The sequence below is a fragment of the Hakea prostrata genome, chromosome 9 (assembly GCF_041222555.1).
Source record: "Hakea prostrata isolate BN-2017 chromosome 9, UWA_Hpros_2, whole genome shotgun sequence".
NCBI lineage: Eukaryota > Viridiplantae > Streptophyta > Magnoliopsida > Proteales > Proteaceae > Hakea > Hakea prostrata.
This window is the reverse complement of record NC_142608.1, coordinates 9,790,677-9,803,659: the sequence shown is the minus strand read 5'-3', so window position 1 is coordinate 9,803,659 and position 12,983 is coordinate 9,790,677. Positions and strand designations below refer to the sequence as shown.

Sequence of the window (12,983 nt, the reverse complement as noted above, 5' to 3'; positions counted from 1 at the left end):
GAAGAGAAAATATAAGAAGGAAAGAAGAAAGAGGAGAGAATAAATAAGGATTAATGAGTTAGTTTCTAATTAGGAGTGACATTTATATCTATTATTTTGCATTTAAAAACTATTTTCAATATTGACGAAGACAAATAGTTATTTACACGTGGGAAGGAAAAAAACAAGAAAATTTAAAGGAACTAATCAAAATTTTCAAAAAATAAGGGAGTCATGGCACTAAAATTGGACATGAAGAAAGCATATGATAGAGTTGAGTGGAGGTATGTTGTAGCCATTCTTACTCAGTTGGGATTTAATATTAGATTTGTTGATTTAATATTAAATGTACTATTCTCTGTGAGATACTCTTTTTTGATTAATGGATCTGAGCGATTTCTGGTTACACCGGAAAGATGTTTAAAGCAAGGAGATCCATTATCACCAAGCACTCTTTGTCATATGTTCACAAGGCTTAACTCACATGATTACACTTGGAGAGGGAAGGGGTGATATTCGAGGTATTCGCATAAAAGGCAGAAAGGATCCACTCACACACTTGATGTTTGCAGATGATTGTGTAATCTTCTCTGAAGTAAATTTGAAAAGTGTCCATGCTTTGAAAGAAGGGATCAAGGCCTATTGCAAAGCTTCCGGCCAAGCGATAAATTACAAGAAGTCAAATGTATGCTTAAGCCCCAATACATTGCAAAGAGTGAAGCGGTGGTTCTCAAAAATTCTAAAAGTCTCTTATGGAGAAGAGCCAACCAAATACCTAGGACTTCCAACAGATTTTGGGATATCTAAAGTAGCTTTATTTCACTCACTTGGTGATAAAGCGGAAAATCGCTTCCAAGGATGGACTCACAAACTACTCAATCAACCTAGCCGGAAGTACTCTTGAAAGCTGTGGCTTTACCATCCTCTATCTATGCCACCTCTCATTTTAAGATCCCAAACTCAATTCACAAAAAGGTCAAAGCTCAGGCGGCAAGATTCTTTTGGGGAGGGACAAAAGAAAAGGCAAAAATCCACTGGATGTCTTGGAAAAGATTGTGCAAAGAAAAGGCCAAGGGGGGAGTGGGTTTTAAAGATCCTCTAATGCACAACAAAGCTCTGCTAAGTAAGGTAGCGTGGAGACTTCTCTCTCAACCGGATGCATGTTGGGCCCAATTCCTTAAGCAGATTTATTTCCCAAAAACCACTTTTTTAGAGGCAAGTATGGGCCACAATCCATCGTGGGCATGGAGAAGTATCATTGAAGGTAGAGAAGTACTCAAGAAATGGTTGATTTGGAAAATTGGTGAGGGAGACCATATTGATGTTTGGACAGACCCTTGGATTCCTACACTAAAGGATTTCAAAGTCCATACTACAAAGCATGATGACTGTGGGATTTCAACTGTGGCAGATTTGATAGATCAACAATCAAGAACTTGGAATAGTACAGAAATCATTAGATGGTTCTCTCCAGAAGAGGCCAATGCAATCTTCAACATCAAGTTGGCATTGTTTCCTAATGAAGATGCACTAGTTTGGGGCTGCAGTAGAGATGGAAGGTTTTCAGTGAAGAGTGCATATAAAGTACTAGTACAACATCAAGAGGATGAGGAAAAGAAGTCACCTTCTACATCTAAAACTCATAGCTGGGATGAGTTGAGGAAGGAACATTGGCAAGAGATTTGGAAATGCAAAACTTGACCAAAAATCAGAAATTTTCTATGGAGAGCTTGTAATGAATGTCTAGCAACAACATCCAACTTACTTGCCAAGAAGATCGGGGTAGATACATTATGTGGAGAATGCGGTTTAGAAGAGGAAACAACACCCCATGTCCTACTACACTGTCCGTTTGCAAGGAGTGTATGGTTTGGGTCTTCCCTCTCTTGGAGAATCTCGGAGGATAAATGTAGAACTCTTCAAGAATGGATCTCTATCTGGAAAGAATTCAGCAAATTGGGTAAGAGGGATGCAGAAATTATGAAAAGCCTTTGTTCCTTTGTAGTATGGTGGTTATGGAAAGCTAGGAATGATCGAATCATGGGTGATAGGAGTTGGACACCACAAGAAGTAATTGACAAGGCGAGCTATTCCTTGCAAGAGTTTTGGGACATTCAAAAACAAGTCAATCCAACTTCAGACTTGGGGATTGAATGTGAAGAAATAGTGCGGCCGATTTGGATACCTCCTCCATTGGGTTTTGTGAAAGTCAATACCGATGCATCATGGGTTGAAAGAACAAAGGCAAGTGGGGCTGGCATCATTATTCGAGATGCCGAAGGCAAACTTCTGGGTGCTTCATCGATACCGGGACATTATAATTCAGCTAAAGAGGGAGAAATTATCGCTTTTAGAGCAGGATTATTGGAGGCGCTTGCAAGTGGTTATGAGTCGATTCTTATTGAATCTGACTGTAAGTAGCTAATCAGATATCTTAAATGTGAGATTCAACCCCCATTGGTAGTGGAGCCATTGATCCAAGATATTCATTACTTAATAGATAACTTCATTCATTGTATCCCTACCCATATCCTTAGGAGATCTAATATAATATCTGATCTCTTAGCCAGGAAGGCCTTTTCGGTTTCGGGCCCGAAAGAATGGCCGTCTTCCACTTTGTGGTTGGTGAAACTTTGTTCTTCCCCACTCCCTGCTTGGTTGGAATAAATCTGTTGTTTACCAAAAAAAAAAAAATTGTCACTCCAGCCCAATATAGGTCCACCTATGACCTATATACATATGTTGTTCATCCATAATGAAATAAATTATCCATTTATGACAAGTAAATGGACTGGACGAAAATTTCCAATAAAAACCCACCATAAAATGAGTCTGAATCCTGACTCATTTAAAACGCCCATCTCATCTTGAATACTCAGAGAATTTTATTGCATAAATTTTGGTTAATTTATGTATTCCTTCCTACTTTAACATACGCGCCTTGCGTTTAAAAAATAATTGTTAAGAGTTATGTGCTCTGGCTGTTCTTTACATCCAATCCCATACCAGCAGAGGTCCAGCACTGCAGCACGGAGCACAGTCAGCACACTCTGAGTTACGAAAGGACTACTTTACCCCTATGAAGGTAGATTTAGAAAATTGTTTCCCGGCCATGCCTTATTGGCATGATCATATTACAAGCTGGAAACAAAAACGACTACTTCCGAATATTTTTATAACAATATACTATAATATAGCAGCAATATGCAATTGCTTTTACGATGCGCGTGAACCGAATTTTTTTTTATTACCAAAAAAGAAGGAACTGAAAATTTTCAAACAGATTCCTGATCCGACCGTCTATTTATCATCTTTATAATCGATGTAACTGTAAGATGCCGATTCAACGGTGAGATTTAGCTTTTATTAAAATAAAGGATCCGCTATTGGCATTCACGTTCAAACATGAACTGAGTCTCAGAGAGACTCTCTGGCCATCCTTCTCCCTCCTCCTCTCTATATCTGTGATTCTTTCTTTACCTTCACGGCTTCACCGCACCATTTTGGGTGTTCCCTCCGTTTTTCTATCCCAATTTGCCTCCAAATAAAGTCGTTCATTCACAAAGAGTCAACAGAAAGAACCTTTCATTTCTTCAATTAGTCCTTCTCCATTGATTTTGTAGTTAGCTAGAGAATTTAGGTACGTAGAAAATAAATTGGCTCTGGTTTTTTTCTGAATTCGATTTTCTGATACGCTGCTCTTGCAAATTTCCTCATTGTTGAGTCTCCAGATCTTTACTTTTGTTTGTCTCGAAGTTTGATTCATTGTCATGGCCGGGCGTTATGATCAAAATCCGTTCGACGAGGAAGAGGTCAATCCATTTGCGGTGAGTTCTCCATTTTTAGTTTCGTGGTTTCCATCTGCATTTCACGTGCCTTGAGTCTTGAGGCTTGAGTTATTAGTTCCACGAATAAACCTGGTTTCTGTGACCGCGTGGTGGTATGATCTTCAATGTGAAATATGCTTTGGAACTGCACAACTTCGTATACTGAAAGGGGGGGGGGGGTTGGATGATTTGTGCAGTTTCAGTTGAGTTGATTTCTCTGAATTTTGTCGTAGCTGCAGTATTGGTAGTAGATTTGTCGTGATTTATGGAGCCTTTCTCTTTCAATTGCCGGATCTGGATTTTTCATTTTCTGTCGGTGATGAAATGTAATGCTAGATGCCAAATAACATTTATTGCTCTGAAAATCGTTTGACCTTGTTAACCACAACGGTTTCATTTATAAATCCTTGGATGTTGCTTGTTTAGTAGACGTTGTTTTTTTTTTTTTCTTCCTTTTTTTTTCCAGAAGCTCTTAAGAAGTTCACATAAAATTAGAGCGCAAATTTCATTAGAATGTACTAGGGTTGCATTCTAAGTCTGCAGGATGTTAACATCCTTAAATAAACTCAATTTTCCCTTTACCCTGGCTGGTTCATTTTTGACTTAATTATGGCAACTTTTGAAAGAGCACATACCGCATCATTTTCTTATTTCACCGGCATCCTTCCTGGACTTCACATTTCTATTATATTTTGGACTAGTCTGAAAATCAAAATAAAAAGAGATAAAGAGTTCCGAAGGGTGCAAAACTAGATTTGCTGTTGGAACTCAATTTTTTATTCAATAAATAAATAATTAAAACGATTTTCAGCAGTATAGATGGAATTATGTTGTCCTACCTACTGTCCGTACTCTTGAGTTAATTGCACCTTCTGTTCTGTGGCTCATTCGAGTTTCTTAGATGATTAAGATTGAAATTTGTTTGAAGGTACTGATGAAGCATGGGTTCATGTATCCTGCACAAACTTACATGTCCTTGTTTAGTTTCTCTTCTGTCCATTAAGAATGAACTCATTTACTGGTTAAGTTAGACACTTGGATATATCCTAGCAAATTCTAGGAGATCTAGAAACAATTTGTGTATTGGTGGTCTACTTTTGTTTGATTTATGTCTGGATCCCTATGACTAATGGGTGAAATACTGTTTGTCAAACTGGCAAAAGTATTAACTTTTGTGTTCAACCTCTGGTTGCATTGAAAGTTTCTGTTCTTTATAGTGTTGAGATTGAGATGGTTTATCAACCATTGGAACTCCGTGGGGTATACATATACTCTGATACTATGGAGACCCTTCAGTGATGGCCATTGTAATGCTATCTGCTGGGTTTTCATGCTTACTTGAGAATGTATGTTTCTTACTTTCTAGGATGAATAAAAATTTCACTTTCGTGTTTCTACTTATTTATGATTATATGGTTGTCCAAAAACTGTACCATCATGTCTGATTTTATCTTTGTTCTTATAAAGTTGATTTTAAAGCATCCTATTTAGCTTCAACTATATATATTTTCATCATCATCATTGTAAACTGTGATTAACTTTTTAAACTTCTGTCTGGGCTATGAAGTTTTTTGTGAAAATTTTCCTGTCCCTCCCCCCCTTGCTATCTTCTTATCTCTTCTAAGGCCCATGTAACCAACCCTATTAGGCTGGCTGGGAAAAGGCTTCGATTGATGTTGTAGTTATTGTTGTTATGGCTGCTGATGCTAATGCATCACAATTTTTGGGTCCCCAATCCTGGAGTTGGCTGCCTTAGGCTCTTAAAAGCAAATAGCACTTCCAATTTGCTGGATTCTTCTGCCTATGCAATTTGCACAATTTTCTCATATGGCTAGCACATAGGAGAATGTTCTTCAGGTAGATGTATATTGACGTGTAATCTATGACGGTGAAATAAGTAATGTACAAACGTGGGAACCCGGAACAACAATATCGGCCCCGCACCGAAGGAAAGGAAGGGGCCTATAGAACATTTCGCGCCGCCTGGCGCTCACATCCGTCCTAGGTTTTGGGTGGAATGGGGATTGTAATACACCAAAAATTTGACCCTGATAAACTAATTCAATTGTACGCCAGAATTTTATTTGTTGATCTTGTCAATGAGAATCTCTTTAAGTTGTATGCTGCTTGTTTCAGAATCCTGTATATTTTCCCCATGTTATTTACCTAATCTCATTGGTGAATGGCATGATTCTGCTTTGTGCCTTTATTAGTTGCTGAAATAGCTACACTCATTGCACTGGGTCATCATCATTATTTGGTGTTGGCATCAGAAATTGAAAACTTACTTTACAAGGAAGCATTCCTTGATGGTCTGCCTTCTTGAGACATTGGGAGGGTTTCTGTTGTCAATTCAACAACTGAATGATGATTTCTCAGGTTTTGGGTTTCATCCCAATTTAGGGCTCACCATTTAGGACGTCACCCCCTTTTTTCCTTCATCTACTGAAGCAAAATTGCTTGAATGCTTTGCATCACCATGTGAAAATGTCTTTCTATTGAAACTTACCAGATGGTGACATGGGTGTCATGGGCAACTGGTCCAAAATAACGTAAGCATCAACTGAATTGCCCTGTGGATGTGATTGATATTGGTCCATTTCCATTCCTACATTTTTGTGTTGTTGTTATAATCACCGTTCTTGTTTGTGAACCATAACAGCAGGATTCAGCTGTTAGGGGGAAAGCATCCAGACAGTCAAACTATGGTGGAGGTGCATTTTATACCACAGTAAGATTCTTTTTTGATGGCTTGAAATCTGTTCATTGGATATTGAAATTCCTTGAAGATTGTAAAAGTTCTTTGGTTGCTTCCCTTGATTCTGGAAGATCACCTGTTAAATTTGGTGATGGGAGTGAACGTTGCAAATCCTACTTTTGAACTAGTAACTCTATTTCAAATGCACAGTGAACTTCACAGCTGTATTTTAAATGTGTACCACAGTATTACTTAACCAAAATCAGCCTTATCCCAACTAAATGGGTTTGGTATCATGGTCCCTTTCCTCCAGTTAGCTTTACTAAAATCTGTATTTATTGCCAGTCTTAAGCCATCCATGTTTTTCCTCACTTCTTGATGCAGATTCAGTTCCCAATTGGGTTATTCTCCCTTGAATTCAACCTAGGGTTTATATGTATATGGGTTGGGCATTCATTAGCTCACATTGCAGTCAGCCAAATTGGTGAACCTGAAAATGCATACATTAGTTGATTATGAAAATCCCCATACTAAATTATTTTAATTCTTTTAGTTATGTCAATTGAACAGGTGGTTTAAATCTGTTTCAATATAAATCAGTAGTTTGGTCCAATTTAAGTTAGGGCATACAGGTCATTTTCTTCTTATTAGCTTATTGTTAGTATGTGCTTTACACCCTTATGCATGGGAAGACAAACTAGGCTAGAGTGATGAACTGCTTAGCTGCATGAGAATCCTAGTATTTGAAATCTAGTTGAAGCTTGGTGAGTAATATCCACGTCACATGCTTCAGGGTGTGTGATATCCAAATTGCTGGTTGGAGTTAGGTGAGTAATATCCAAACACTAACCTGATTTTGGGGTTGGTCCTCTATCTTCATCTGAGGAGCAGCTACGCTGAAAATCATTTCAATATTGAGGTAATACTGCAGATTCATTCATGCCTAACCCTTTGCCAACGTCCCCGCCCCCCCCCGGAACCCGCCGCCCCCCCCCGCCCCCCTCAGGCCACACCGGCCCAACGCCGACCCTCTCTGGGTTCGCATAGTTGCCCCCCCACCGGCTCACCCCCCGAGGTTCCACCTGGTCCCCATCTCAACTTTGCCATGCTGAATTCCTAAAGATCCTCACATTCTATGTGGAAAATGTCTTAGCCGTCCTATTCCACAAGCAAAAAATTTATACCATTCATCATCACTGCTCAAAATCAAAGCTTTCGCAGATGACCTTATGATTCTCTCCTAAGCTAACCACTCCATCTCTTCCATTCTTTTGGGCCTCTCCCTCTTTTATTCCCTTTTTGGCCTTCAAGCTAACCTTGACAAGTCTACTCTCTTCCTCTCGGGTGTCTCGATGTAGAGCGCTCAACCCTTCTGTAGCTCACTGGGTTTAAGCATGGCTCTTTCCCTAAGATTTATCTTGGCCTCCCTCTTATTTTGAGCCGTCTCACTAACCACTATTGCACCTCGATGCTTGACCATATCTGCAAAAAGCTCTAACTTTGGAAAGACAAGTTTCTCTCCTTTGCCGGTAGGGTGGTGCAAATTCGCTCGGTCCTCCAACCCTCCTATCTCTACTAGTGTGGTGTCTTCTCTCTTCCCAAACCTACCATTCTTGCCATGGAATCCCTCTTTTGTGCTTTCCTTTGGAAGGGCCAAGAATCCTCCCTTTTCCTTTATCCCATCAGTTGGGCAAACACTTGCAGGCCAAAATCCAAAGGGGGTTAGGAATTCGCCATATTGAAGATGTCAATATAGCCTGTCTCCTTCAACTCGTGTAGAAAATTGCTTGCAAACATGATTCCATTTGGGTAATTTGGGTCTGTTCCTACCTTCTCAAACCTGACTCCTTTTGGACTGTTGCCATTCCTCCTAACCCTTCTTGGGTTTGGCAGAAGCTCCTCCTTTTGAGATCTCTTTCTCTTTCTTCCATCTCCATTTAACTCTCCAATGGCTCCTCTACTTCGTTTGGCACGATCCGTGGCATCTAATGGGTATTCTTTTCACTCTCTTTGGTCCCCGCATAGTTTATAAGACACTCAGCCCTAAAGTAACCCCTCTCTCCCATTTTATCACCAATGGATTCTAGTCCCCTACCCCCCACCCTAGTCTTACATAGGTTTGGGATTCCCCCCCCCCTTCTTGACTCCCCTCATGACCTTCCTATTTGGCTCCCCTCCCACTCCAAATCATTTTCCGCCGCCTTAGCTTGGAACTTGATCCACTCTCCCTTCCCCCCGGTTCCTTGGCCACCCTTGGTTTGGTTTAAAGGTCACATTCCCCGCCACTCTCTCATCCTTTGAGAGCTCTTAACCTTGCCCTCCCTACCCAATCTTTCCTCATTAGACGCCATATCTCAGTTAGCCCAAATTGCACCCTTTGTTGGAATGGTTCAAAGGGCCTCGACCACCTCTTCTTCACTTGTCCCTTCTCCCGTTCCCTTTGGGATAAAGCCCTTGCTTCCATTTGGCCCCGTTCGAGGTGTTCTCTTGGTTTTGCTCGAGATTGGTCTTGGGATTTGAGAAAATTTTCAGGTTCCTCCATTTGTGATTTGATCGGTAAGCTAGTTTTTAGTGCCACTATCCACCACCTATGGTGGGAGCACAATCTTAGACGATGGACCTCCAAATTTAGTTCTATAGACATGTTATGGAAAGCCATATGTTTCGGTGTTTCTACGAGAATTACTTCAATTCCCCATTCCTTGGTTGTAGATACCCCAAGGAACAGGCTCATTGTTGTCTCCTGGGGTCTTAGTTCTCTTATTGGCCTCCTGCTTGTAGGCTGTTCTCTCTTGTATTTGTTTCACTTTGCCTTTTAATATATTTCTTTATTCATAAAAAAAGAAAAATCAAAAGACCAAAACAATCATACCCATTTGAGAGTGAAACCCTAACACACCCAAATAATTTTGGGCTAACCCCTATCAATAAAGCCCAACTAGAGCCATTTTTTTAGATATGTTGTAACTGGTTCCTAGTTGACCCCCTTTAATATATTGCTACATCAGAGTGGTACAAGAGCATGGTAGACCCAACCGGAGGAAGATCTTGAATTCATTGGCATAGACCCTAAAAAGTAAGGGAGCAACTAAGAACTCCAAAGGTGAACAAGTTAAAGGAATATGTTGCCATAGATAATCCTCAGGTATTTTATGAATAGTTATATGCTTTAGACAATTATTTTGATGGTTTACCTGAGCACAGCAAGATGAGACTAGAATACATTCAACTACCCAAGTTTTTCCTGTGAACAGTGGAGCATTACAAAAAGATAGATGGAATACAAAGGCAATGCACCTATTACCTAGATCGAGAGAAAAGAAGATTTGGGCCAATTTTTTTTCCCCATGGGTGTTCAGAGCTTGAAGGCAACATCAAGTAAATTCCCTTCAACATACTATCAAGGATTCAAGGGTTCTTTTAATCTGAACTCATTAAAGACAAAGTGACTGTTGGTAGCACTCCACGGAAGAGCATGGATGAACATGGCAGGCACTTGCTTGGGCCTAATATTGAGAGGATTGATGAGGTAGTCATGGATTGATACATGGTCAACTAAGAGCCAGTTCTTCCAAGAACCAATGATGTAGTCATCTGATAGATGATCAGCTAGGAGCCAGTTCGCCCAAGATCTTCGTCAGAACCAATTTATGAGACAGTAGGTTCACTTTAAGCAGGTTTGGTTATGTCATTATGTGTATGGGATGATTAGTGTTGATGTTGAGGGCTAGCGGAAGGTGTGTGATATGGGGTGATATAGGATGAAACTTTAGAGTTTGGAATCAAGGGCCTCTAGGCATCAGAATGGGCTGAAACTTGGAGGGAATATAGGTAATCATGTAGGAATATGATATGCCATGTCTGGTTGGATTTGGATGGCCAAATTAGAAGATCTGTTTTTTTTTTCTCCCCCTTTTTTTGGTTTTAGGGAGTACGGAAATTTGAGAAACCATTTATATCTTTTAATTGGCTGTTTAGAATGGGATGAAACTAGGATTGAAGCTTACAACTTGAGGGGGATGATATGCCTGAGGTTTGGGACAGATCTGATGGTTAGATTGGTATATATCTGAACCTTGTATTTTGGTTTCTTGGGGAGTTTGAATGCTCAAGAAATCAGAGGAAATGGAAAGGTGATATTAAAGGGAGATAGGTGTGTGCTGTTAGATACCTTACGGAGCTTTAGTTTGAATGGAATGGCTTCCTGAAGGCTGTCAATTCCATAGTTGTCAAGGCGACACCTAGGCATCCTGGCCTTCTTTGGGTCAACGTGTCCTGGTATGCCTTGTTGCCTTGCTTGGTGTCGCCTTGGTTTTTGTTGCTGCCTATCGCCTCGCCTTGACAATTATGGTTCAGCCATAGCAAGGATCTGGCTTGATCTCTCCAAGAAGCCTAAGTTATTCAATCCTCTGCCAAGATTGAACTAACCACTTAGTGCAGAACACATATACACATACACACAAGCTTTCTCAAGCTTGAGAGAAAATAAATTTATTAATCAACTGTAGTCTATTTCATGAGGGGGGGGGGGGTCTTCTTATAGCCTTATATAGGAAGTTCTGTTGGACTTAGAATGCTAAAACTGAATCAAACGGGACAGCAATCTATTGACTCCTATACTGACTAGGCAGGCCAAATTGTGGCTGCTGGACTTAAAAGCTGAGATATAAAAATAAACTTTTAATACAAGACTAACAAAATTAAAATGGCCTCACTGTTGTTGACTTAAAGTTGGGCAGAATAACTTGTTATGTTTGGGAAAACAATAATGACTCGACATGCTAAGCCTAGGGGTTTCACCTTGGCTGCTAAGGACATGCAGCAAGTCTTGGTGCTCTAAGTAAGGGATGGGTCTGCTGCTGAAGACAATTTAAAAATGCAGGGAGGGAACCATCTATTCTCTAGAATGAGACATATAATAAGGGGGCTTAATTAGATAAATACATTGTCCTAATCTAATAGGAATAGAAAAGACAATTTGATGCGGCACAACCAGTTACTGCTCATGCTACAGTCATGTGAACAGTAACCTAAGAGATTATTCTTCATATTTGGTGGCCCTAAGTCCAGCTTGCAAGGAGACAAAATAGGAGATGCTATTACGTGTAGGAATTTTAGAGATAATGTAGGATTTTGTTATTTATTTTTTGGGATAATTATGCAAGCTAAATTTTAGTTTGGATAGGTTATGTAGGAACAATTTTTTTTTTTTTTGGATGAATAAATAAATTCATTACCAAAGAGAAGTGAATACAAAAGCAAAAAAGCCAAATCCTGAGCAACGAGAGCCACAAGGCTCAAAACAAGGAACCAAAGAAGCCACAAGCCTAGCAACTATCAATGAGCAAAATGGAAAGCAAACTAGACAAACTAGACATCTCCAATTTTTTGGATTCTTTTCTTTTTCCTCTTGTTTTGTGGCAATGTTAAATCAACAATAAAATCTTCACCAATTTGTTGCTGCCTTTTGTTTGCGCGGTTACTCCTTCGGCAACCTTCACGATCGTGGATCGACAAGGGACAAGGAACGATGTCCATGGTAGGGTTAGAGGAGGCCCTAGATGGTTGGGCAAGCAAGGAGTGTTCGGGGGTTGGGTTAAGAGGGGAGCCAGGCCTACAGGAAATAGAGGAGGAGGGGAACAAGGGTCTGGGTTGTGTGTACCCACTCTTAGAGGGGAGTGGGCCTAGCAAGGGTTGGAATGGGCCAGGCCCAATAAGAGGAGACATGGGTAGGGAGAGAGATGGATTTAGGGTTAAGGAAGGAAAATGGGCTGGTAATGTGGATGTAGGAACAATTTTATAGTTAATTTAAATTGTTAATAGTCCTAGTTATTGAATATGTTTCTTTTATTATTCAAATCCTTGTATCTAGCTTGAAAAAGGATATTGAAGATATGAATTAAAGATCAAGTATTGTATGTGCATTTGCACTCCCCCACTTCTCTTTTTCTTGTCTTCTTATGAGTCTTCTCACTCTTTTATACTGCCAGTTGGCAAGTTTCCTCTTTGTGCCCATATCTTCTTTATTCTTATTGTCTATTTTGCCCCATTAATTGGTATCAGAGCCTAAAGCTAAGGTAAATCTCTTTTCTCTCTCTCTCTTGGACTTTTCAACTTGTTTGTCTTCATTGTTTTTCTTCTCCTCCTTGAGATCTTTCTATCTCTTATACCCCTTCTTTCCTTTTTCAATGATTTTGATGGAATAATGCTGCAGCAACCCGTCAAATTCTGTTTTATGATGTTGATTGAGTGAGGCAGATTCTTTTTTTAAATGAAACTCAAGGATGAGTTTTTTTTGGAGGGAAAGATTGATGCACACAACTAGTGTCTCGTCATGCTACAATAACGTGAACAATAATCAAAGAGATTATTCTCCATATTTGGTGGGCCTCAAGTCCACGTGTTGGTAAGCTGGTCTTTGGTGCCACTATCCACCCCTTGTGGTGGCAGCGTAATCTTAGGAGATGGACTTCCAAATC

The 12,983-nt window shown here is 40.0% G+C and overlaps 2 protein-coding genes across 5 annotated transcripts in view; both read left to right on the top strand.

The window, feature by feature from the left end:
• The first annotated feature begins 2,019 nt into the window (after positions 1-2,019).
• LOC149004567 (uncharacterized) lies at positions 2,020-2,400 on the top strand. Its single transcript, XM_089135677.1, has one exon. The coding sequence runs from the start codon at positions 2,020-2,022 to the stop codon at positions 2,398-2,400; it is 381 nt and encodes a 126-aa protein (XP_088991803.1).
• Positions 2,401-3,395: 995 nt separating this feature from the next.
• LOC149004566 (secretory carrier-associated membrane protein 1-like) overlaps positions 3,396-12,983 on the top strand; it is a 32,258-nt gene continuing 22,670 nt past the window's right edge. The window contains exons 1-3 of one of the 4 annotated variants that reach the window (XM_089168262.1): positions 3,396-3,619; positions 3,711-3,806; positions 6,472-6,537. In XM_089168262.1, coding sequence (XP_089024388.1) covers positions 3,750-3,806; positions 6,472-6,537 — 123 coding nt within the window. In that variant the 5' untranslated portion in view covers positions 3,396-3,619; positions 3,711-3,749. Of the gene's footprint in view, positions 3,807-6,468; positions 6,538-12,983 lie in introns of all 4 variants that reach the window. The other 3 variants (XM_089168260.1, XM_089168263.1, XM_089168261.1) reach the window with 3 other exon arrangements.

What these genes read in the sequence shown, in the direction of transcription:
- LOC149004567 (XM_089135677.1), top strand. Translation starts at nt 2,020, where the DNA reads ATGGGTGATAGGAGTTGGACACCACAAGAAGTAATTGACAAGGCGAGC.